Raw genomic sequence first — 27,803 nt, 5'->3', positions numbered from 1 at the left:
CAGACAAACAGACGTAACAGCTTGAACATTTTTCTGAAAAATCCATCGCTCAACTCCTCTACCACCATCTTGCGAGCATGTTACACGAAGCAATGTTTCGTATGACATTGTCACCAGAAGGCGCTAGAGTGAAATGTCAAACTCGAAGGATTCCGACGCTAACGCCTCTAGTTGTGAAACGCTCAATCAATCAAATTCAAATTGGTCGTTAGTCATGGTCGATGGTATTTTCTATAGTGTCACGTCTGTTTGTCTATGCTAAGAGGTTCGTCGATTTGAGAATCAACCTAAACAATGTGGCCTTAATTCATAGTAAAATTGACAATTATTTTCGATTGTATGGTTTTTATAGTTTAACTGCTATCAATGCTTGTAAATAAACAATACACATTCGAAATGACACAAGATGCAATGATGCTACAGTTGATGAACATTTCATTCATTGTCAAGTCCATGATTCTCCATATTTTGTAATTTATTCAACGTTTATTTTGTGAGTAGCTACTCTTTTTAGATGGCTATAAATGAATTTTAATGAATAATTTCCAAAAGATAAAAGAGTCGTGTTATCAGAAGTATTAGTGATTAACTCTAAAATGATGTTATTTTAATGAGCGTCATTTATTTTGTTTGTACATCGATAATCGTAGCAATCTTGTTGCTTACAGAAAAAAAATGACAGCATTATCAGTTGATACACAGTAGTCATGGAGAAAAAAAAAGCAACTACGCTTGATGACTTGTTTATTGTGACAATTCGATTCCGGAGCGGCCATGAAAGAGCTGAAGTACTGACGATATCTATCTTTAATCAGCCATGGTTAAGATTCCAATCAACTACCGTGAAGCCGCTCTGCAGCCCTTTGAAGCATTCCTATTATAAGGCAACCCATGAGACAGCTCTGATCAGCTGACGAGATTTACTCGATTTTTTGACAGCTTCAGACCGGACTGACACAACAGCACAAAGAAATTTGTTAAGCGCGGGTAACACCAGCAGCTCATTGTCATTACCTTATTGAAACTCCCATCTCGATATCACATGAGAGACAAATAGCTTCTAAAAAATGCCCAAAGAAATTTCGCCACTCACCGATGAAATACAGAAGAACGTTGTCCACGGTCAAATGACCAACGGTTTCCCGCTATTGTCCATTTTTTTTAAGTCACTTGCTGACTTCTTGTTAGGATGTCTCGTCTCGTGAATAGGTGTTGTAGTAGCATGTAAGTAGTATATCTATAGGCTTCCTCTTGTATATTTTCCCCTCAAATTAATGTTAGAGATTATTATTTTTTTAAATATTATCACACATTTTCTTGAACATTTTAAATTTTTTCTTCCTCTTTATTAGTGTTCGTGTTATGATTTTGTTCTGTACTCTCTTCTCGCATTTCTAAATCACGTGTTAGCCTTTACATTCATGCTCGCGCGCTAAAACAATCGCTTCCTTGAACTCGCACACTTGACCACTGATTTGTTCGGCATTTTGCTTTGCTATACATTTTGCTTGCATATATAGAGAGAGATCGTTAAGCCAATTTCAATAGCTTGCATGATTTTAACCTGTCCTCCCCTGAGTGCAATGGATTCCGTTGGCCGCAGACGATCGCACCACATTATGTACACTCGAGATCCGCAGACGGCCAATCAAACCCAGTGGGCTACCCTTTCCCCCGTGTGAGTGACTGTGTGTATGTGTAATTTATTCTACTTTTAACGCTGATTGGAAGTGTCCCTCTTCATTGTATTATTGCTAAGGAGGCGTCTCTAAATAGAACTTCTTATCACACACACTACATCCCGTTTTGTTTTCTTTTTAAAAGATCATTCTGTTTTATCTAATCGCCCAAATACGCATATGCATTGCCCTAAAACACTCCAATTTTGCAAGCAAAAACTGCAAACTGCAACTTGTATCAATTAGAACGAGAGTACATAACCTTGCGCGCAAAATTCAACCGTTTCCGTCTTTCTTTATTGTTTACGGCTGTTATGTTGTATGCTTGGAAAATAGCTTTGAGGTCACTGTTCATTTATAAACTTTAGCAGGGAATCTGTATTTTAAATTGCTTGGTGCCTCATATATATTTACCATGTTTTACTTCCATGTTCACAATATTCGTCCTACTTTAAGATCATATCACTATATGGAGCACCAAACGTCTTCATTTCACAAATAAAGACATACAGTATCCCTGACAAAGGTTTTAATCGAACTGAAACGTCAGTACCGAAAGCTATTTTTTATAAGTTTCCGTTACACACCGCTTCGTTTCGAGTAGGATACATAGCTTCAACGAAAACGAAATAAAATTTCCCTAAATAGTATATACACATCAGAACCAACTCAAAGCCTAGCCCCGTACGAAGTCGGATGTTCGGGTGTTGTATGCGTTCGCTTGGTGTTCAACTAGGCTAAGAGTAACTTGATTATGGGGCGCCGAACTCCACTGCGGACTCGCCCGCCCATCACTCAGTTTGACTAGATATAGAGTGCAATGGCTGTTTCGCCTAATGTTCAAATCAACAGCGGAAAAACCCATCGCGAATCGAATCAACAGTACAAACGCACGCCTCCCGACGACGGCGAGAAACTTATCCTAATCCTATACGCAAACTTAATGAAATATCTCAACCAACAAGCGGGGTGTGTTCAGAAGCTTTATACACAGTTTAAGCAATTGTTCGAGCCGAATCACGAGTTCATGGATGGAAAGCACACTACACCACTAATCCTGTTGAACTGGAACGTATTTCGAGATTACACGACCGCCCCACACATATCGCCTAGGATAGTCTCTTCACTTATTCCCGCCAGCGTAATTGAATCGTGGCTCCTGATGCTGTTGCTTAGTTGAACGCTAGTTGAATTGCATTGTCGGCGGCATTGACGAAATCCAAAAAATATGAGGTACTCATAGACCGACTGCCACTGAGACGAAAATTATCTAAAATGATGGAATTGATTAATAATGTTTCATTTCAGTTTCATTCAGTACATTTAATGATATTAGGTCCTTGGATTGTACAATAATAATGAAACATATTATTTCGGTATGTTGTATTTACGTTTTTTAAATTTCATTACGTTGTGCAAACACTAGTGTATTAATGTTGTATTCAAGTTTTAAATAATAATACATTTCCTAGAAACATTGTTAATCACATTATTCTGCAATTCAAACGTATTGAAATCGACGAGAGATTTGATTTTCTACTAATAAAACCGAATAATTTGTTATTGAAATCCAGTGTTACGGCCAGGACAATGGAACTACACTGTATTTTTATAACTTTCTTTTAGTGATTTTTGTATACGAATTTTGAATACGTAGCACATAAACATTAAAAGAACATTGTTCACTTACGAAAAAACAAGTTGAAGAAAGCAACCGTATTCGACGAGAGGTCATTTAGACATTTGACGCCGCACAGCCACAAAGCCCACAGTTTTCGAGTTCAGTACGAGACACTGAGGAAGACCTTATTGCCGAGATCGAAATACGTTTCTTTAAAGTTACAAAATAGTGGAATTGAACGACAAATCTTCAGAATGGCCATCGCAGCGATGAAATCGCTTAGGTCTGGGGGAACCTTAAAGGCTCCCCCAGACCTAAGCGATTTCATCGCCGCGACGGCGACAACTAGTCGCCGCGATTCTATCGTTGGGTCGCTGCAAGCAATTTGGTATTTACGCTTCCATATTGCCGACGACAGAATCGCTGTCGCCAAGCGATAGAATCGCGTCGCGACTGTCGCATCGCGTGTGTTTGGGGGAACCTTAATACGGGGAATGCAGCCGCGTGATACGCGCCTGGCACCTAGCTACCAGACTCAACAGAAGAAATCCCCAACATCGTTAACCTTGCGTCTCCATCTAGCCAAGTGACTGCGTTACAAACAGTGAAGAGACTTGAATGCCGTGAATCGACAAACCTTATAACATCTATAATAAAAAAAATTGTTTGCGTGAATTTCGCTAACTTTTGAAATACTGTTAGCTTGTCGCCATCGCTACATTATATTAACCCTCGAGCCTCCATTTCTGATCTGCGTAGATCTCAACGAACGCAAAAACTGCGACGAAACTGTAAATCAAACTTTCGTGGATGATAATTGCAAATAGGCAGTGGATAACGGTCTCATCGCGTTGAATGATGGCTCTCCAACGTACTATTGCAACACCTCGAGAGTTTTCACTGCAGTAGATACTTTTAGATACCTACCTAGATACTTGGTTGGCTACAGCGTCGATACTCAGTTGTTTTGCTTCACAGCTCGAACCAAGGAGGATAGATAGAGATATTAGAAATTATCCAGCACCGTGGGCTTTTTGATCAATTTCGCATAAAAGTATTCATGAAAGTGTGCGGTATCGTTTGGCCGTGGATAGTAGACTGGCCCAGCCGTGTATGGGGAGAAAAAATGGTCCTCGAATTCTACGGGGCTCCCCCCAGGATTGTTCCTTTGGGTGAGAAAATCAATCAATGAAAATCGCAGCTCAATCACTTGTTGCATAAGCTGGCGCACGTTTTTCATGGCAATCAATAAATTCCAAAGTACACAACTTAACTCCCAGTAAATCAGCCGGAAACTATATGAAAGTTCATTTAATAGTCGTATAATGTTCTGTGGGATTGATCTTTAACTCAACTACCTTTGTTGCAATTCTGAACTCAATCGAGCATACCGAACATACACACACATAGATTGTGGTCAGCTTACTACGCATTTATGATTCATTTGTTCGGTTAATAAAAAAAAAGCTTTGGGCTCATGTGCAGCTGCTCATGATATATATTACACTAATTTGTTTTAAGTGCATGCTGGGATATTCGACGGTTATGTGCGCACATATCTCCAAATATAAAAATGAATTTCCATTTCCTTTGAGGCAATATAACCCACGAACCGATGGAGCAATTCTTTTCCTGGATAAATGGTTTTAGTCCGGAAAAGGACTCACTTGTCATAAGACGAGTTAATACAATCCCATTGAATTCCACCACTTAATTGTATCTTGACAGATACGTATTTCGACCTCAACAGTAAGGCCGTCTTCAGTGTCTCGTACTTGACTCGACTTGAAGAAAATGATCGCAGCTTACACTATTTATACTATGCGTAGGTATAATAATTTATCTAGGTACTTATCTAGTTACATTTACTACGGTAACGAGTAGAAGTAAGCACCGTAGTAAATGTAACTAGATAAGTACCTAGATAAATTATTATACCTACGCATAGTATAAATAGTAGGGTGGTTCAAAAAATCGATTTTGCTCCACAGTGCTCATCTGATTCTTTACCATGTTCTGAGTGTCCTCTGAAAATTTGAGCTCATTTGGATTAAAACTGATTTAGCACAAGCCCTTTCAAGTTTGCATGCAAATTAGCACGGGGAAATTTATTTTTTCATTATACTGTTAATGACGCTTCCCCATCAAGCGCATGTTAAAAGAAAACCTACATAGCCAAAAGGAATACTCAACAGCTTTCACTCAGTGGAAACCGCATCTCAATTAATCGTTCCAATAATTAGTAATCGAATTTAATCTATACCGTGGTTTTCTGGAGCTAATTGCATAACTCATCAACAGGCAACATTGCTGCTCGTGGCGCGAAAGATAGCACACACAAATTCAGGCTACTATGTTGCACTGCACATTTCAGTGATGCCCTCGAAGAAGTTTAACGATCATGACTAAAGATTCGCAACCTGTCTTAAAATCGATTACTAATTATTGGGACGATTAATCAACATGCGGTTTTCGTTGGGTGAAAGCTGTTGAGTATCCCTTTTAGCTATGTAGGTTTTCTCTTAACATGCGCTTGATGGGGAAGCGTCATTAACAGTATAATGAAAAAATAAATTTCCCCATACTAATTTGCATGCAAACTTGAAACGGCTTGTGCTAAATCAGTTTTAATCCAAATGAGCTCAAATTTTCAGAGGACACTCAGAACATGGTAAAGAATCAGATGAGCACTGTGGAGCAAAATCGATTTTTTTAACCACTCTTATAAATAGTGTAAGCTGCGATCATTTTCTTCAAGTCGAGTCAAGTACGAGACACTGAAGACGGCCTTACTGTTGAGGTCGAAATGTCAAGATACAATTAAGTGATGGAATTCAATGGGATTGTATTAACTCGTCTTATGACAAGTGAAGACATTCCACTAAAAAGCTCAAAATAATTTTCTTAACTGAAAAGGACTGTTTGTAATCAATTCTTGAACTTCCTTTGCCTTTTTCATCGGCCCCATAGAGAACGATACACGTATCCCTCCACCGCGGGCGGAAACAAAACGGGCCTGCTTGTTTTTTTCTTTTTATTACATTTTTTGGAGGATGATGTTTTCTGGGATTCCGATGTCTTCCACCTATCCACCAGATCCCCATCGAAAACTAAAACCAACGGCTCTTATCAGGGCCACCCATCAATGATGAGCAAGAAAAAAGTTTATACTGAGATTTTCGTAAGAGTGAAATATCAATGTTAATAAAGAGACACAAACTGTGATGACACTTACTCTACTTACTTATGGGGACCAATTTCAAAAAAGAAGGTCCAAAATGTTAAAAGCGAGTAAAATGGCCTAGCAGGCCGCAAATTAGGATATTTCATTGAATACATGGTTCATCTTATCCGCATTATATTCCAAAGTGGGGCTCACTGACTAGTAAGTCAGAGGTAGGGCACCAGTCGTCGCAAGCACGCTATAGTTCTTAAAGACAACGTGCTTGCACCAAGTGGTGCGCCATCAATTAGCAATGTCTGACGACGCCTGTGTAGCATTCTCTGAGCAGTTCCACAGATATTAACTGCTAGATTTAATTACCGATTTCAATCGACTCACTGCAATGCTAAAAATGTATTCTATTATTGAAAATTGTAAACATATGGAATGGGTTTTGTTTCGTTGCTAATCAACGTAAAGCCGTAAAGGCGTAAATCGTGACTTGATATTACGGTTCATGTGAAAAATTTATGTTTTTTTCACAGAATGAGTTTGGAAAATTAGAGGTAAGGAATAAAACAAAATCCTCTCCTAAAATTATCCATTGCATCTAGACATGACTTGATAGTAGTCCTACTTTTCCTATCATTATTTAAAAAAAATCAGAGCCTCAGAGCGCAGAAGTAAGAACTCATGATCACGAGTGATTTCCTTAACAAAAGTACGTTTGAGACAAGAACAAATAATGCTAGACAATTCTCAGCAGATGTCGCACCAGTGCATTGGGGCACGAAGGAGAAAGAGAGGTGAAACATATTGTGCGTTGCTGTACTGCACTATCAAGGCCGAAAGGACCACCGTCAGTAAAACCGAAATAACTAAGCGGGCGGAGGGTGGCGGAACCTAATTTTTGCAGGATCGGGTTCTTGAGAAAAAATTAAGCTACAGTGTGAATTTCATTGATGGTACCTTTTTGAATTTTACAATGAATATTGTAAATAAACAATACAATAATAATTTTATACATAATAAGGATCGAGTATTTTCTGCGCAATCGAAAAAAAATTACGAACGTAAATGTGTGGCTTTATTAGCTTTAGGGCTACACTTTGTAATGGTGCCGAATGTAATAGGTTTGGGTGATGTATACGTTGTTGTCAGCATATTGAAGCAGTAAAATAAATGTTACAAGATTCAGCAGAATTGAAAATCGACAACATGCTCAACTTGTATTGACTGTAAACGTAAGATCCATCTGATTCAAATGACTCAAAACTGTGTTTACATCATCGTCAAGTATTCTACAATCAATTCGTGATCCAAGTTTGTAATTTGGATCACTTTGAAAAAATGGTTTTTTACCGTCTTTTTGAAGATTGGTCCTTCTGTGCGGTGGTGCTAAAGGCCGGTTTGAAAAATCTGCATCCTGAGCTATCGCTTTAACCTGTTGCTAGGTTAGATTTCGGTCGACTTCTTTTATTTCTCTATTGAGGCTTCGCCACCATGATCCTCCGGGTCTGCCTCTGCTGCGATGTCCCGCTGGGTTCCAGTTTAATGCTTGTTTACAGATATCGTTCCCGCCCCTACATAGAGTGTGGCCGACCCAGCCCCACTTCCGATCCCGAATTTCTGTTGCTATCGGCCTCTGGTGACAACGACGATGGAGCTCGTTGTTTGAGATCCAGTTGTGAGGCCACCAGGCCCGAATTATATACCGCAGACATCTGTTGACGAACATCTGCAGCCGTTGAGTGTTCTCCACTGATACACACCATGTTTCGCTAGCATATGACAGCCCAGATTTCACTTAAGAAAATTATTTTGAGATTTTTAGTGGAATGTCTTCACTTGTCATAAGACGAGTTTGTACAATCCCATTGAATTCCACCACTTAATTGTATCTTGACAGATACGTATTTCGACCTCAACAGTAAGGCCATCTTCAGTGTCTCGTACTTGACTCGACTCGAAAGTGGAGTCAAGTTGTGACAGATTTCACGTTAGAGTTGATAATTCGTAATTCGGCGCGTTCATTTATCTGCCTGTAATTCCAGATATTTCTTAAACTCGCAAAGGCAGCCCTTGCTTTCTTGATCCGTGCGCCTATGTCGATCTTGGTAACGCCGTCTAACACCATTTGGCTACCAAGATATTGGAAGCTTTCAACATTCTCCACTAGTTGCCAGGCTACTGTGAAACTGAAAGGGGTCACCGTGTCTACAGCCAACGATTTGGTTTTGTTGACGTTGATGACTAAACCTGCCGAAGAGGAGCGCTCGGCAAGGTCGTTGAGCTTACTCTGCATGTCAGAGCGCCGTTTAGCGAGGAGGGCAACGTCATCAGCCAATTCGAAGTCGTTTAGATGCTCCATGGTTATAGGCTGCCATAACAGCCCGCGGTTTGGTTCACGGTCAATCGCATCTACCAGAATCTCGTCGATTACGATGAGGAACAGTAACGGTGATAGAATACATCCTTGCCTCACACCAGCTACGACCCGGATAGGGTCGGACAAGACCCCATTGTGCAGCACTCTACACGAGAAGGCCTCGTACTGTGCCTCGATGAGGCCGATGATTTTCTCAGGAACTCCCTTGCGTCTCAGGGCGCCCCACATATTCTCGTGATTGAGACGGTCGAATGCTTTTTCGTAGTCAATGAATACCAAGTAAAGGGACTCTTGGAATTCGTTGACCTGCTCCAGAATGATGCGGAGCGTGACAATATGGTCCACACAGGATCTTCCGGCACGGAATCCGGCCTGCTGCCGCCGGAGAGTCGCATCGATCTTCTCCTGAATCCGGGCTAGGATAACTTTGCATAGAACTTTGAGAACGGTACACAGCAACATAATGCCTCGCCAATTATCGCATACAGTCAGGTCACCCTTCTTGGGCACCTTTACTAAGATACCTTGCATCCAGTCGACCGGGAAAGTTGCGGTGTCCCAGATATTACGAAATAAACGATGCAGTAGTTGAGCGGATATCATAGGGTCAGCTTTGAGCATCTCGGCTGATATGCGATCGACCCCTGGGGCTTTATTCGATTTCATGCTTTGGATGGCTGTTTGCAGGGTTGATTCGCTCTGAGAAGTAATCAAGAGAAGGTGTAAAAACTTCTCTTTTCTCGATCTGTTATCCGAGTGTATTGTGCAGAAATACACTTTATCTTTGTATGAAGGAGCGTGCGTAGTATTCACTCTTCGTCGCACAAGTCCACAAGTGTAAAGAGTACAGGAAAATGGTAATTTGCTGTTTACCAAAATGCATACATTACATATTCTAAATCTTCCATGTAAATACGCTGTTGTGAGCGCCTAAACATAGACCATTTTGTACACAATATCAAAACACACGCGACCGAAAATATTCTCACTCTTTATCGATCATGTTTCTCTTGGCTTCAATCACACGTAGGGGAGAACGGTCCAAAATGCACCCCTTAAGCTTTTTCGATGTTTTCGCCCATATAAACAAAAATATCAAACCATTTCAACGTAGAGGTGCAAAATTTACAAACCCAGCTACATTCCACAATGATCTCCTATTCAAAAAAATAAGGTTTTCATGACTTTCTAACGCATTTAAAAAATGTTTTAAAAATAGGCGTGGAGCAAAACGCCCGAATGGTGGTCTAAAATGACTCAATTGCATGTAAAATGATGGTGAACGCATGGTTGTTTGTTTTTTCTTAATGAATTGAACTACAATCTTACGGGTGAGGTGAAAAAATAGCAAATCGTTAAATTTGAGTGAATATGAAGGGATTTTGCTAATTTTTTCTAATGGAGCTCAATAATGGATAACTTATTATGAATTGTAATGGTGATATTCGTTCATAAATGTACTACAACAGATAATATGAGTGATTTTATGAGTGAGGCCATTTTGCCCCAGGGGTGCATTTTGGACCATTCTCCCCTACGTGTGAACGCTCTCAAGTGTGAATCAATACACTTCTCTTTATTTGTAAAATCTCTACACATTTCAAGACGAAGTGTGAGAAATGACCAACCCTGGCTGTTTGAATCTCTAGGGGTCGTACACTTATTACGTAAGCAATTTTTCTGGGTTTTTCGACCCCGCCCCTCCCCTCATGTAAGATTTTTTTCAAACAAATGATTTTTTATTTATATGGAGCGTAAGATATTGACCGACCCCCCCTCCCCCCATAAGTGCTTACGTAATATGTGTACGACCCCCTAGCAGTGATGGAGCTTCGGTATTGACGCGTGTTATACGTCGGATCCTAGGCAGATCATGCCGCGGTGGTGGTGGCCTGTCTGGCACTTGAAAAAGTTGTTCGAAGTGCTCGAACCAGCGTTTCAGCTGGTCAGTTGGGTCGGTCAATAACTGATCATTCGCGTCTTTCACAAGCATCGTTGCATTCATCTTCGCCCCGCTTAAGCGTCGTGAGATATCGTAGAGCAGGCGAATGTCCTCGGTTGCCGCGGCTCTCCTTCGTCGGCCAGAGAGTCTCCCCACTCTCACTTGTCCCGTCGACATGAGCGTTTTACTTTCTTCTCAAGAGCCGAGTATCGTTGGCGGTCTATGGCTTTAGCTCCTCAGGTTTTTGATTGATATATAGCGGCTTTGGCTTTTCTTCGCTCCTCTATCTTCCTCCAGGTCTCATCGGTGATCCATTGTTTTCTCTGGGTGCGCAGTTCGCCCAGATTGTTCTCGCTGGTGGCGATGAAGGCATTCTTGATGGCGGTCAATTGGTCTTCCACGCTGCCACCTTCCGGAATATCTACAGCACGCGTCTCCAGTTCTTCAACGAAGGACCGGTTCACCGTGGCATCTTCCAGTCGGCGTGTGTTGAATCGTCGTCCAACTCTCTCCTCCTGCCGACGAATCCGTGCAATACGCAGTCGTATTTCACCGATGAGGAGCCCTTGCTGGGCTACACGCTAAAAATGAACTACTCAAAATTGAGTAGATCTGAGTAGTCATTTTCGTTAAAAACGGGACAACTCAAAATTTGAGTAAAAGATACTACTTCAATAAAATGATGATTTCGCGGAAGTTAAGCTTGGCCTTCCATCAATTTTTAATACGACAGATGCGAATCAAGTTTATCTATCTATCTAAGTGCATTTTACGACAAACAGACTCCTAGTTAAGTGCAATCATCATTTTATTGAAGTAGTATCTTTTACTCAAATTTTGAGTTGTCCCGTTTTTAATGAAAATGAGTCGGATTCGACTCAATTTTGAGTAGTTTATTTTTAGCGTGTAGGGTTTAAACGTTCCATGTTCCTATTCGTGTCCGTTGTTTCGCGCTAAGAGTCGTTGCCGTAAAATCAGTTCGTATTCTTTCATTATCGGATTCTGTATCGGAAACTGTGATGAAAAATACCATCTATTTCGTATAGCTACGTCACCTTTGCGTACAACCCGATTGGGCTGCTCCATTGACGTTTTACTTTACAGTTCGAACGAATTTAAATTAACGCATTAATAGGCTGTAGCCATTTGATAACAGATTGTTGATTATGTTGTTTTGCGGATCCTTCACGTTCAAATACTTAGCTGTTTCGACAATCTAATCACAAACATTTCTACCTATCCTGCCTAAGGCAGCAGGATAGGTAGAGGTATTAGAATTTATGCAGCAACTAGTCGCAGAACCAGGAGCAGGTCATGATCGTCATGAGACAGAGGGGCAGATATGTATACATTGCGTGACATCTCTTATTGAAATTGAGAAATTCCAGTACTGACTAATCGACACTAAGATTTTCGGAAAGTCTTTTGTGTACCAAGGCACTGCGGAGTACTTCATTCCAACTTTTGACAGTTAGTATATCCAGCATTTTACGAACGCTAATGGCCTCCACAATCAAGCTCAGTTTTTGGTAGGGTAGAAACAGTTTGAAGTTTGGGTTGTGTCGTCTGACACCAAAACGATAAGTTTCCATCATCATGATGATTAATTCATGATGATGATGATCGCTACGATGTCAAACGACACAAGCCAAACGTCAAATCGATTGCACCCTACCAGAAAATGAGTAGAATTGTGGCGGCCATTACCGCACGTAAAATGCTGGATGGGGCTGACGTTTTGGATTGAAATGTACTGAAATGTTGCATTTTCAGTAAAAGGGGTTACTCAGTCTAAAATATTTCTCAAAGTGTTTTAAACACAAAAATATATTTTTCTACGGACTTGTATTTTCCATAAGAAGTTCTTGGGAAATTCCATTGCCCGAAAGCGACATACGGCCGAACTATTAATTTGACCGAAAAACCCGTTCAGCCTAACAGGTCGTTTGGCCGTAGAAGTCATTAGGCCGAAATGCCGTTTGGCCATTTGACCGAAAATGTCATTTGGCATACGGTCAAATGTCTACTGAACGGATAATATGGTCAAAAATGGCCACTCGTTTGGCGTAATGGCCTTTTTGTAAAATGACCATTGAACAAAATACCGTAACCTCTCTTTTATTTTAAGTCCATGCTGGCCTTTAATACGCCAAAATTCATCTAGCCAAATTCCACTTAGCCGAGCCAAATTGAACGTATATCTGAAACTATCATTAGGTCGAAAATGGTTTGGCCGAAAATGTAGTTAGGTCGGAAGGAGCATTCAGCCGAACTGGTAATTTGACTGAAACAGTTGTTTGCCCTTAAAGGTCATTTGACTGAAAATACCGTTCGGCCGAAAAAGTCGGTTGACCGAATAGATCATTTGACCAAAAAATGCAATTTGGTAATAATTGTCATTTGGCAGAAAGACCAAACGGCGACCAAAAACGTCCTATCTTCAAAACAACTATTTTGTCAAATTACTATTTATGTAACGGGTGGCAACAAAAAAAAATGGAATAACTTTACTACTTTTTTATCAGAATAATAATCCTTTCACAGAAATATGACTTTATGGGAATGAATCCTTAGCATTTTCGCACACACACTAAAACTCCAACATTGCTTACAGCATGCTGTCGAAAACGGAAGTGTTTCGGCACACATTGTAACTTTTTCAAGCGAGCAAAAACCAAACACGGTCGAACATTTTAAACCTGAGAATGTTTCGAAAACTGTATTGCATTTTTTGGTCGACTTAGCTCCGTTGAAAGATGATTGTAAGACCAAAGACACGAAGCAACTCATAAGTAGGATCTGAAGCGGCATTCCGAAAATCGATGTGGCAGATCCGTACAGCGGTCATGTCATACCAGCAAGACTAAGCTGCTGGTTCAGTTCGGCTTTTTTTCATTCTTTTGTCGAGATCCGCACAGCCGAGTACTCGATTCGAGACTTTCTGCTGATATATCAGCTGAAAAAGTAATCTATTTATTGCGGCAATCAAGAGAGCCACCGATATTTCAGAAAACTAAATTAAACCGAGTATTGCACAGCCGAGATCGGTGAAAAAACTTAAGTGTGTAACAATTATATTATTTATGTAATTTACGAAAAAACAAACAACCGTAGAATTGCATTTGGTTTTTTCGATAGTTAAATAGCATTTCTATTTAACAGTTTGAACTGGAAAACGACGAAAATTCATATGGGACTGATATGCGATCATAGACAGTATAATCGTGCTTGTTGCTTCTGGTGCAAGATTAAACCATCATTTGTCACATCGAACCATTAAATCTATGGCAAACTTCCGCAATTCGCTTTAATAAAAGAAAAAACATCATCTAAAACAAATCGATCAATGCAGTTATATCCCTATGATAATAAGGGCTCATGTGTGTGTTAGAGGATTCTAGACACGAAATTCAACGTCTGTTAAAAACATAGTTTTTTTTTTTTTTTTTTTTTTTTCAATTCAAAATATCCTGTAGATTTTAGTTTGAAAGATGTTTATGGTAATTAGATATCAGTTGCATATGTGTGCAACATGTTGTATTCTATAATAGCAATCGAACAATGCATGGCATGGAAGGCCAAGCGCCTCCTTCAAGTTTGCTTGTGAAATCGTCTTGCGATATCGTCTACTGTATGCATTCTATCTGACAAAGAAACCATGCCTACCTACAATCCTTATGAAAGCTTCAAAACAGATTACGCTTTGGCACGAAAATTACTTTATTTTATCTCATTATGAAGGAAGAGCATAACAGAGTTGCTTTTAAAGCTGATACTCACACGCCGTGACCGCTCCAAATTCTGCGCATTTTTTGCAACAGTTTTTACGAAATATTGGAATTACACAGAAATCTGTTTTTACACGATTTTTTTCCGGTCGTATTTTTGATTGCCTAGCGTCAATTTACCACCAAAATATATGCAACTTGTTCCTAAAAATCCTAAATAATTATAAGAGAAATCGGATGGTAATTAATGTACGGTAAACATTACACGGTGTCTCTATGGGGAAATATTATTTTTCAAACATCAGTATCTCTGAAACACCCACTTGGTAGTGGGTGTTTTGGAGATACTGATTTTTTGAAAATAAGCCTCATCGGACAAAGACACCGTGATTATAGATGAGCACAAAACTGAGAAAATGTAAATAGTGTAAAAACAGAATCCTGTGTATTACCCTGAACACTTACATAGTATGAAAAAAACACTACATTTGGGCTTTCATGAACTGCCATATATTATGTGTTTGATTTTCTATGACAAATACAAAGTGCTCAGAACAAGACCCTAAGTGCGAAGAATATGCTGCATTCGTCATAGTACTTTGTAGTATCTGTTTAAATAAATTTAGTATTCTCCAGATATATTTATGTATTTGAGATATTTTCCAAGGACCTACAATCAAAAGTTCTATTATCAGTAATAATACTTACGAATTGCATGGTAAATATATCACGTTCCCCGCTTTTCTGAGCAAAGCGATGATGCAGACAACGTATTGATGTTGCTGCTGCCTTCATTAGTGTTCTCCAGACATCGATGATAACCGCTGAAGCTTCGACAATGGACAAATCTGACTCTTCGAAATGTGGATGCGTCAGGGAAACCGAAGAAAAAACGTTTGGAATTCGCACGATAGCTTCTCCTGTAGGCTAATTGCCTTCTCACCATCATCACTGTCGTTGGCAACTGTTGATATCGCTAGGTTTGAATTGGCTGTGGGCGTGTGTATCTCGAAAAATCATTACGTTTCAACATTCGTTTTTCTTTTTGTCTTTTTTTCTGCTTTTGGATTACGATACGATCGATGCTTTGCTTATTGATTTAAAAACCGAAATATCCGGCAATTGTTGACGCAACCACTATCAGAAGGATGCTCACACATATCAGGATAATGATCTTCTTCTGCTCTCACGTGTGCCGAAAGTATGTTCGCAGGGTTGGATTTTGGAAATAGTTTTCGGAATGCGACAGTGGAAGAACAAGAGATGAAAAAAAGAGAAGAAAAAGTCCCAAATCGTAATTAGTTGGCATCTATCGAGAAAAAGTGAACGAAAAAAAAATCATTACGGCAGCGTGGAGCTTATTAGACTGTCGTATTTGAAAGAAAAAAAACCTTCAGAACCGAAACTTGCACACAACAGAAAAGTGTTCTTCTGTTACACTGCTTGTGAATAAGAAAAAAGACAAATAAAAATATGTTTTAAACATTGAATTATTCATTTATTGATATTAAATTTCATTTGTTTTGTTCGATAGTTGTTCGAATTCGCTTAATTCGGCTTCAACATGATCGATTTAACACGAGTGTGAATTACGACGCTTACTAATTTACAACTCTTGCAACTTTGATGTTTAACGTCTTCGAATTAGAACTCCAATGATCGCATACCAATCCAACAATTCTTGGTCGTTACTACTATGGAATCGTTAGCGGTACATTATATCAATAAATATAGGCAAACTTCAAAACAATGCGATACATGAGTGCCGAATCAGTTGATCATCAAAGTTGGTTGTATTCCGCAGGAACAGGCTTTTAAAACTAAAAGTAAAATATTAAATTATAAAAGTACAGTTTGAATACTTTTGCATTTTAAATAAAACTCATAAAACTAACTTGCATTTATTAACACACGCCGTTTCTGGCTGCTACATTTAGCGTAGTTTTGTTCGTTTGCTTGACTTATTTGCCCACAAAACCATAATAACAATAATTGTTAAAAACTATTTTACTTGCATTCTTCATTCGATCGCACAACACTTACATTATGTTATGTTCATATTTACTGTATTTACTTACACGATCATTCTCTTTTATGCACAATATCAATTATCAATAAGGGATTTTAGGGGCACATGAGCGTAGTTTTACATTATGCAAGGACAGGGCGAATGGGAGAATAACTAAACAAGGATGGTTGATATTTATGTCGTATCTATACACAATGATGGGAAATGATGTTTTTTTTTTTGTTTTGGATGTAATTACAAACAAATACGTGTTCAAGTTCTAATACGATTGGACAATCAAAGTGGTCAATTGGATATGAATTTTCAAATGCGGTAGATTTACAGTATTCGAGATGACTGAATGCGATGCAAAACATAAAATAAATATGATGTTGTTAAACCTATAAGTGTCGATACTAAATATACAAGATAATGAGAAATGCTATTATCAAACGATTTACACGGGTTGCAAGATCTATCTGGGCTGATCAGAGGAAAGAACAGTTTTTTTACTTGAAAGAATAAACGACGTTTATAAATTATAATCTTTTATTAGAATGTTTTTCTTCGAAACCAATTGTGCTAAAATTGGGCATAAATATTGTTTGTACTTCAAAATATTCATTAACCAATTTCAGAAAAATATCTTCTATATCTAATTTCAGAAAAATATCTTCGAAGATCCCGTAAATAATGAATTAAAACCTACTGAAACACTTGTCATAAGACGAGTTTGTACAATTCCATTAAAATTCGACCTCAACAGTAAGGCTGTCTCTGGTGTCTCGTACTTGACTCGACTTAAGAGACACTGAGGACACTGAAATACGTATCGGTACAAGTACAATCAAGTGGTGGAATTAAATGGAATTGTACAGACTCGTCTTAAGACAAGTAAAGACATTCCACTGAAAGCTCAAAATAACTTTCTTATCTACTGAAACACAAATTTTTCCTCTCTGTACGATCTTTATTCTTTGAAACGGTAACTATACTTAAAATACACTATCCCAAATCAGTGTCTTTTTGACTTTTTAGACGAACTGTGCATTTCATGCGAGAACCGCTCAGGTACATACAAAAATTAATAACCCTAAATCGTAATGATTTGCGGACCTTCCACAGACTACATGGCTGGCGACGTAGGGGAAGAAGGGACTGGTTTAATGTCTCAGCTGTAACGATTTTCACGAGTATATTTACCTCATGGAACAGTTAAACAATATGCTAGCTGATGCCTTCTAAAAATTGTAGAAAATCTCAATCATATTGATAATATTCACATTTCAAAAGAGTTATGATATTTCGTTTGTATAAAACTCATGCGGCAAAATGCCTTTTAGCTGGCAGACAGTGCCCCACGCGTTGGCGAATCAGCATTCTGGTATGGACAGTGCGTGGAGACGCGTAGTACATTGTAGTCCCACTAGGACGTATTGCCTTGCCGTTTTGGGACCTCTTCATCTACAGATATGGGCTGAATGGAGACGCACTGAGCACTAAATGTGAGTACTTTTCGCCTTCTTTACAAAAATTAGCAATACTTAGAGCAGATTCCTTCACCTCCGCTTAGTCAATAAACCCTTTTTGAGCGTATGAGTAAGCATCGCGTAAAGGTTAAGCGGAGGTGAAGATATTGGCTCAATGTCGTTCTCTCGCTCATACAAAAATTGGAAACACTAAATGTGATGTATCTGCAACCAAATATCGAATGAAACTCGTAAGTAGGGAAAATGATGCCTTTGGCAAGTTTTGCAGGGGTTTTTTTTCCAAAGTATGCTCAAATTTGGCCTAACCATTCTTTGCATATCAATAAGTCAACAAAAACCCCCTGACAATAAAAGAACAAAATCTGCCAAAGTCGTCATTTCCCCCAAATAATTATGTCGCTTTCCTCCATACGTCCGTAATACTTTGAAATTATAGAGTGCCAATGATGCAGCAGTCACTTGGAATTTGTAATTGCAAATTCCATTGAAAAATCCTTCAGGATGTCTTCCTTTGAGTTCTTCTGGAATTCTTTCGAAAATACCTTCAGGAATTCCTTCTGAAATTCCTCCACTAAGAATTCCTCAGGCACATGCACTAGCAATTGCTTCGCGAATTCCTCTCAAAAGCAATTTCGGAAGATTCGCCGAAAAATCCACTAGATACGGTTCTCAACCTTTTTCTTGACGGGTACCCCTTCGAATTTTTGCATTAATTGAGGTACCCCCTCCTGAAAGTAAGCTTCTAAGCCTATTAAAAGAAAGAGTGGCTTCCGAGCTCTTGAAAGGAGTTTCCAAATCTCTTGAAAGTAGGTTTCCGCACCTCTTGATAAGAGGCTTCTAAGCCTCTTGTAGAGAAAACTTTCAAGCCTCTTAAATGACGGCTTTCGAGCCACTAAAAGGAGGCTCCCTTTGCATCTTGAAAAGACGCTTCTAAAAGGAGGTCTCCAAGCATCATGAAAGGATGCTTCCAAGCCTTTTGGAAGAAAGCTTCCAAGCCTCTTGAAAGGAGGCTTCCGAGCCTCTTGAAAGGAGGCTTCCGAGCCTCTTGAAAGGAGGCTTCCGAGCCTCTTGAAAGGAGGCTTCCGAGCCTCTTGAAAGGAGGCTTCCGAGCCTCTTGAAAGGAGGCTTCCGAGCTTAGCTTAGCTTAGCTTTGACTGACTACACATATCTATGGTTGCTACTCCGTGATTGACCAGAATCAGTGAAATTGCACAAAGAATCAACTGAATGATTGACTGGGATTGTTCAAGCATTCTCAGTGTGCAAGTTTCAGTGACTCTAAAATTCAAATGATCAATAACGGCGCCGGCCACGTCCTTGTAGTCAGTTAGGAAGAAGGAAGGAATATTAGTAGGTGGTTTTTGCTATTTGAAGACAGTGTTTACCTCTGCGTCTCCACAAAAACCACAGGAAGGATTATCAGTTAATTGGTAGGCATCGTTGGATCTGGATTCACTCTGATAAGCAATACGACCGTGTCATTCTTTATACACAGTGATTTTACCTAGCCATGAATCGGGCGCGAAAAGTAGTACAAACTAACTACCGGCCTACCGGGCGCGCAATGCAGAACACAATATTTCGTCCGATCGCGCCATCGTTCTGCTGTCCGAAACAAGAGAAATCTCGCACTTAACTGATTTTTATTACCGGCCGCGCAAAGCAGAACACAATATTTCGTCCGATCGTGCCATCGTTCTGCTGTCCGAAACAAGAGAAATCTAGCACTGAACTGATTTTTATTACCAGCCGCGCAATGCAGAACACAATATTTCATCCGATCGCGCCATCGTTCTGCTGTCCGAAACAAGAGAAATCTCGCACTGAACTGATTTTTATTACCGGCCGCGCAAAGCAGAACACAATATTTCGTCCGATCGCGCCATCGTTCTGCTGTCCGAAACAAGAGAAATCTCGCACTGAACTGATTTTTATTACCGGCCGCGCAAAGCAGAACACAATATTTCGTCCGATCGCGCCATCGTTCTGCTGTCCGAAACAAGAGAAATCTCGCACTTAACTCTTGAAAGGAGGCTTCCGAGCCTCTTGAAAGGAGGCTTCCGAGCCTCTTGAAAGGAGGCTTCCGAGCCTCTTGAAAGGAGGCTTCCGAGCCTCTTGAAAGGAGGCTTCCGAGCCTCTTGAAAGGAGGCTTCCGAGCCTCTTGAAAGGATGCTTACAGCAGTTCCTCCTGGAACTTCCTCAGAAATTCCTTCTGGAGTTCGTTCTGGAATTCATCCAGAAATGTCTTTCATTTATAAACCCTCCCAGTAGTTCCTCCGGGAATTCATCCAAGAGTTAGTGCTGGAATTACTCTAAGAGTTACTTCAGGAATTCCTTCAGTGGGTCCTACTGAAATTCCACCAGAAGTTCCTCCTGGAATTCATCCAAAATTTTCACCTGAATCCAGGAATGTTCTTAGGTATTCTTCCATTAAATTCTTCCAAAAATTTCACCATGAAAAAGGTTCCTTAATAAAATTCTCCAGGCATGCCTCCAGGAATTTGACCAGGACAACCTTGGGGAATTCCTCCAAATTTCGTCTACGTTCAAGTATGTCCAAGAATTCCTCCAGGAATTTATCCAGAATTACCTACAGGATACACCTGAGGGGAAATCCGGAAAAACTCTTGAGGAACTCCTGGAAGGATTCTCGGAAGAATATCCAGAGCATATCCTGGAGTGATTTTTGGAGGAATTCAAGGAACAATTTCCGGAAGAAATGATGAAGGATATTTTGGAAGAATTCACAGATTAATTGCTGGAGGTATTGTTGAAGAAATTCCTATATGAAAATTATTACTAGAATGATTTTTAAGGATTTTATGGAAAAAGGTTTAAATAATTTTCAAAAAGGAATTTCTAGATGAATTTGTGTGTAAAATAGCAGCTGAAACACTGTAGCATTTCTTAGAATTCTTTCAGAATTCCTGACAGAAAATTTCGTAAAACGCAATTTCTTATCATTTGGGTTATCGTAGCACGTAATGCAGCGTACACACGGTCAAGCAGTTTGACCAACATTGACTCTACCCCGCAATTGCTTAATCATCCGCTAAGTTCCATCAACATTAGCACGAACAATCAAATTGTTCGAACAACAATATTACCCACGTGCGACTAAAGTACCAACAAAATTATGATGTTTTATGCAACTTCCTTACAAACGCTGAAAAATATTTGGCCAACTTTGACTCCACCCTCGACAAAGTATACCAAAATCAAAATGCTTTGATTTTTTTCCAAACCTTTGATTTTTCCAAACCAAGCAGCCAACTGTCAAAAGGTTTTAGAATAACTTCACACACGGTTAAACAGAACAGCATCTAGCATTTTTCTGGTGGCGGAGTCACCGTTTAGTCCAATATGTTTAGCGTGTGTACGCTACATAACGTAACGAGTCCACACGGGATAACTACACGGTAAAAAATCAACACGCCCAATTCAACTGTTCCATCTATTGAATGATCAACTTTAAAATCACTATTATTGAAAATGATATTCCTTTGATTTTGAAGTGGTGTCACACCTTTCACAAGCGTGTTGAATGCAGACAATTCCATAACATCAACACTGTTGATCAAAGTGCTACTCACTGGATGTTGAAATGATTAGCACTTCGATCAGCACCAATAATGTCTCCACTAGAATTGGAAGTGCTATGCTATTGAATTCACAGGTTCAAGGCTATTGATTTAAGAGTGGAGCGATATTGGTGTTGTTCTAAAAATAGATGACAGCTCTTTTATCTGTTCTGCTTATTTCAAGAGGTATTTCGAAGTGTGAGATGGAGTCATGGTAAGACGAAGGACTTTCAAGCAAAGGTATGTTATTCGAATCTGAGCTGAGGTAATTCCATTTTTTTATTTTGTTGTTTTATATTCAAAACATTGTGCACGTCAAATGGAAGTGGTGGTCTTTGATTGCGACGAGCTCAGTTATTGATATTGATTTGATTCCAAAGTAGTGCATATTCAAATGCAGAACAGTTCGCATGGACGTGTATATTTTTTACCGTGTACTCAAAAGTGAGTTCAAAGTACTATTTTTCTTCCGTGTACACTTGAGCCCTTTTGGTGTAAAGATGGGCGAATGCTCACGAGCCGTTCGTTTGAACCCATTCGTAAGAAAAACCACGGCTCTCTATATTAACTCAGTCAGTCGCTTAATTTTAACATTTTCTGTTTGTTTGTTCAGGAGCCAGCCGCTATTCTCCCACTCTCTTAGCATTTTCTGGCCTTGAAATAAACGAGCTGATAGCACAGTCGGTATGCTTGATTTGAAAAAGGGTTTTGGAGATGACAACAAATAACAGCAGGCATATCAATAGATAATTGACCTTTCCCGTCATAAATTGTATCTCGTTTTTTGTCTCAGTCAATTTTTTTACTCATTTCCTAGCGGATGCTATTCTGCATAACAAACTAGAGTATCCGATGAAAGTATAAATACCATGAAAGACTGATGTACTCTAATAAAAAAAAGTCCCTCAGTCGACTTATCTTTTCTGCATGCCTTATGCTACGTTTTGACAGCGGAAGGAAGTGAAGTTTCTTATCGTTCAAGTGAAATAAATGAAGGTGTTTAGACGTTCAGTTCCGGAATAGTTAGAATAGACTTATGCAATTAACTTGCCTTGCCTAAACTAAGTATAATAACAATTTGATTACAATCAGAAAGTTATGAAGCTTCATCTCAAAGTTGACTAGGACAACCAGAGCTTCTCCAAATATTAATCTGGATTGTACAATGCCATTCACAATGTATTCGAACATTTATGATCAGCCACAACAGATCTTGACAACCCGCGATGATAGTTATTTTAATCCTAGATTTCTTTCCGTCCATTTCCTCGAATAAAAACCCGTGAGATTCTAAAATTCCACTAACAAAAATTAAAATAATAAATTACAATCTACTCAAAATTGACGACGGTGTTTTTTTTTCATAAGACTTATACAATTCGAATAAATATTGATTAAGATATGTACATGATAAATTTACACGGGCTATTGGCTTGCACGAATACGAGGAGTGGAAGTACTAGCATTAGTAGTACGTGGTAGTGGGGTGGTGGTGGTAGTAGTAGTAGAGCGGTAGTATTGTTGGCTGTTGGTAATGGTGATGGTTGAAAGGGGGCATTCGCTACACTGACACTTTTTCTTGTTTACGGAGGGGGTTGCATTAGTCTGCTGTCTTATTTAGTGATATTGGTGATTGTGGTAGTGGTGACGACGCGTGCCGTCCGGGATAATTCTATTGTGAGCTTGCAACAGTAGATACGAAGGATATACACACGTACACAGAGACAACGACAGACATTACAAGAGATGGACACTCTGTGAGGGTTTGTGCACTTGTTTCGGATCGGATTCCGGTCGGATATCAATTTTTTCGTTTTCATTTGTTGGTTGTTGTGATGCTGCGGTTTGTGCACGGGTTAGTAGTGGTTTTACAATAAATGCAAGGAGAGTTTTGCTGGGTTCTAGTAAAGTTCGGTGCATCGTCTCCGTCAGTTGAACTTCTCCATCACAGACTTCAGATGTGAGTCCTTAAGTGTCATTGTCTGGTAGAACGCAGGGGCGGCAGCAACACACGACCGTATGTGGTGTAGTGTTAGTATTCATACTAATGCAATGGTGGTTGCAGTTGTTGAAGGTGGCTATTACGCGGATCTGTGGTGTGGGAGCGTTCCATTCTCAGCGCACTTCACTTGGCATTGGCTCTCTTCGATACTCGTGGGAACAACGCGTGAAAATAACAAACAATTTAACTAAGGGATCATAAATTGAAGAGATTTGCTTCAACTTTTCTTCACTATGACCAACTTTTACCGAGACACTAGTGAGAGATTGAGAGACACTGTGCTTAATGCTAATACCGAGCGATTACTTTTGTTTCGTATCTATATGACTATTTTGCTTATGATGATATCTTTCGCTTTGCTCCCGACTGGGGGCACTGCAACGCCGATGTAATACTAGATTTGTTCTGTTTGATAGTTGTTGTTGATGATGTTGGTGGTGATGGTGTTGTTTTATGCTACAGTTTTGTACCGTAGTCCTACTGGAATTCTCAGATTTCAGACTGATTCTTCGTCTCTAACAATTTCTTCCCTCCCGGATTTGATCAGGTCGTAATAGTAGTAGTTGTAGTAATAGTGGTTGTTGTTGATGTTGCTCTTGTTGGTTGTTATTGCCGCCGCTGATGCTGAGACGTTTTACATAAAGTAGCTACTGACGTACGAGGCCGCAATGAGACCGAGTACGGTGAGACATATCAGGATCATGATCTTCTTCTGCAGGGTGTGCAACGAGAAAAGGGAGAGAAACGCACGTTGAGCAGTGAGGCAGAGGAAATGTAACGAAATAAGAGCAAAATAACGAATAATGAACAAAATAGGAAGACAATCAACATAAAACGAGTTTGGAAAAAGGTTGCAATGTTATCGAAGTGAAGATAAAACGACAACTCTCTATAGGTGAGAGAAATCATTAAGCTTAATGAAAGAATCGGAAGATGTAATAAGAGTCCTAGTTTGTACTAAGGGGGGTAACGTTACGAATGGTGCAACAATGCATAGTTATTGTATATATCTGAACATTCCAAAAATGCATGAACGCTTGCTTTCACACATCGTCAACATTCAAAGGAGATTCCTGCTTAAGAAATATCGTTTCGTTCGAAATTAACAGCCACAGAATAATGAATTTCAAAAACTTATCTTCTTCAGGCATACGTTGAAAATTCCACAGGAAATTCAAAGAAATATTCAAGGAAAATTTATTTAAATTTACTCGAGAAGTTTGTTTAAATTTCAACGGGCAAATCGTTGGAATTTCCACAGGAAAATCGTTGGAACTCCCACATATTTTTTTTAAATTTTCACGGTAAATGTGTTTGGAGTTCCCCGGGAAGTTCGTCGAAAATTCCTCGAGAAATTCGTAGGAATATCATCCGGGAATGCGTTGGAATTTTCACGTGAAATTCTATTAAAATTTTTAAGGAAATTGGAAATGAGAAATTCGTTGAACTTTTCACTGCACAATCGTTAGAACTTCAATGGAAAATTCGTTGAAAATTCCAAGGGAAAAATGTGGGAATTTCCTCGAGAAATTTGTTAACCTTTTCACGGAAAATTCGTTGGAATTTCCGTGTAAAATGTTAATGGAATTTTCAAGGGAAACTCGTTGGAATGTCCTCGAGGAAATTGTTGGAATTTCCACGGAGAATTTTCATTTTTTCCACATGCACAAATTTTAAAAGGTAGTTCACGATAAACGAATAAAAATTTGTTATAGGGACACGGCAGGTATTTCCGTCCATCATCGTAGCGGCCAAAACCAACGAAAGCAACGTACATTTGCTAGAACTCCACTATTTATAGCAGAACGTTTGTCCTGAACTTACGATTTGGTACGTATGAGTACAAAACGTACAAAAAAGCGTATCTTTTATTGGTTTTCGAGAGTCGAGACTATGACGAACAGACGAAAATACCTGCCGTGTCCCTACTTTTGGCTTGTAATAACTGAGCTCAGGGTGCCAATAGAATGTAAGTGAAAAAATTTGACCATCGAATTTCAACAACGGGTAGTATTCAAAAGCTTCATCTCCTCAAAAAAAAAGTCCGCATGCAGAATTTCAGCTCAATTGGACTTAGTTAAAAGTTTGACCAAAGCGGTCAAAGTTTGACATTTTCGAAACACAAGAATTTCCCTAGGGGGGGGAGGGGGTTTTGGCATAAGAAAATCTCGAAATCAATTTTTTGTTTAATGCCAAATGCCCTTGAAATGCATGAAACGCCGAGATTCGAGGTTATCTAAAAAAAAATCCGTAGAAATATGAGTTTTTGGGACTAGGATTTTTTTTTTAGAAATCGATTTTTTATGCCAAATGTCTTAGAAGTGCATATAACGTCGACATTTGGTGTTACTCCGAAAAAAAAATGAAAATAATGATGGGTAAGGAACTTCCAAAATTTTTGGGACTATGATTTTTTTCGAGATCGAATTTTTTTATGCCAAATGTCTTTCAAAAAAATTGTTCAAGAGATAATACCACAGCTTGACGTTTCACGCATTTCTAAAACATTTGGCATCAAAACAAAAACCTCGATTTCAAAAAATTTCAAAGTCCCAAATATTTCAGACCCAAAGAAATTTTTTTTCAATTTTTTTTTCTGAATGCATTTCTAAGACATTTTTCATCAAAATTTAAAAAAATCCGAAATTGTCTTAGAATATTTCCCGCAATCTCCTTTCCTCCCTGGGAAATTTTCATATTTCAAAAAAGTCAAACTTTAACCGCTTTGGTCAAACACTTAGGGGAAAAGTGGGTAAAACCGACACCTTAAGCAACTTTACAGTTCCCCAATCTATGAAGCAATTTTCCGGTCTAGAAATTTCATACTAGCATGCTTCGGCTCTTCATGCTTCAGTCCATGAGGTCTCAGGACAATATTTCTTGATAGATTTTGATTTATGATGAAAACACGAACAGTCCATCTTCCAGCCCAACCAGCTGGGGTGCGGGTAAGACCGACACCAGATGAGGGTAAAACCGACACATCAAGTCGTTATGGAATCGAACATCAGAACATTTCTAAATTATGTTACAACATAATTGAAAATGTTTAACAACATTCATTTTGATATTTAATTCATATTTAGGGGTCACTCATAAACGATGGTTGAACAAAATTTTATATATTTAAAATCATTACCATATATCATATTTTATTTAGTTTCTTTAGTGGGTCGGGTGAAAAAAATATATCGAGTATAAGAATGTTAGTAACAAATTTACTAACTACTGTAAATATTGACCTACATTTAAATCCATTTAGTTAAAAAAGTTGTTTATAACGGTGATTTAAAATAAATGCGTATGGTGCAGTTATGACAATTAATGAAAATGACTAGTTCCGTAGGTGACAAGCTACATGTTTACAGGGGTGAAAATGGATTACGAAAGAACAACACTAGAGAACGGCTTGAATATATCTAAGAGCAAAACAAGCTCAAAAATATGGTTCTTCTTTGAGCGCTATTGTTATCCGACCTGCAGGTTTTCCTTTATGACTCAATATAACCCCCTAGACCTATTTGCTCGCCCAATGATGATATAGTATGTAACCAGTCTATGATTAAGTTATATTCCCCGGCGCCTCGTTTTCCAATACTTGAATAATAATTTCCGAATGATGAGTCTAATAAAACAGAGGTATTTCGTGATTCAATGGCAGGTGTCGAATTTGCCCCAACTGATAACATAATATTGATGAGATACATGTGGATGTTTCTAATTGGAAAAGTTAACTATTTTTCCACAACATACACAAAATGATGTTCAATTATGGATCAGAGATGGATTAAATACTGAAAATCAACAAATTATTGTCGAAAAAGCTTATACACCGATGTCAAAATTTTACATAACTCATCTCCTCAATGGTGATCAACGCTAATTGTATGTTTATTATGACTCTTATACGTCTTCGCCAGTTACAAAATTACTAGAAATACAAGAAATTAAACGTTTATTCAAAGTGTGTCGGAATTCTGTCCGATAATCACTTGAAATCAGAGATTTGAAGTGGTGTCGGTTTTACCTGCAGTGTCGGTTTTACTCACAATTCCCTAACAAAGTCCGATTGAGCTGATTTTTTCGAAAAGACAGCGCGCCACCATTTAAAATTTGTCACGCTCATTTAAATTTGAAGAAGTCAGCTGAATTTTCCGTGGAAAATCCGAAGATTCAGTGAAACTTCAGTAGATTTTTTCC

The 27,803-nt window shown here is 39.0% G+C and overlaps 1 protein-coding gene across 5 annotated transcripts in view; it reads right to left on the bottom strand.

The window, feature by feature from the left end:
- Positions 1 to 602: 602 nt before the first annotated feature.
- The window catches only part of LOC134204300 (syntaxin-1A), an 85,538-nt gene continuing 58,337 nt past the window's right edge, over positions 603 to 27,803 (bottom strand). For 2 of the 5 annotated variants that reach the window (XR_009977829.1, XR_009977830.1), the window contains exons 7-8: positions 15,231 to 15,702; positions 603 to 2,949 (exon numbers count right to left, since the gene is read on the bottom strand). Coding sequence is in view for 3 of the 5 variants with exons in the window: in XM_062679123.1 (XP_062535107.1) it covers positions 24,238 to 24,315 (78 nt within the window). In the remaining 2 variants the exon portion in view is untranslated. Of the gene's footprint in view, positions 2,950 to 15,230; positions 15,703 to 15,994; positions 24,316 to 27,803 lie in introns of those variants that run through there. The other 3 variants (XM_062679123.1, XM_062679125.1, XM_062679126.1) reach the window with 2 other exon arrangements.

Source organism: Armigeres subalbatus, unplaced genomic scaffold (assembly GCF_024139115.2).
Source record: "Armigeres subalbatus isolate Guangzhou_Male unplaced genomic scaffold, GZ_Asu_2 Contig515, whole genome shotgun sequence".
In the NCBI taxonomy this organism is placed as follows: domain Eukaryota; kingdom Metazoa; phylum Arthropoda; class Insecta; order Diptera; family Culicidae; genus Armigeres; species Armigeres subalbatus.
Note: the sequence above shows the minus strand (reverse complement) of the source record. Positions and strands in the feature narration are given on the sequence as shown.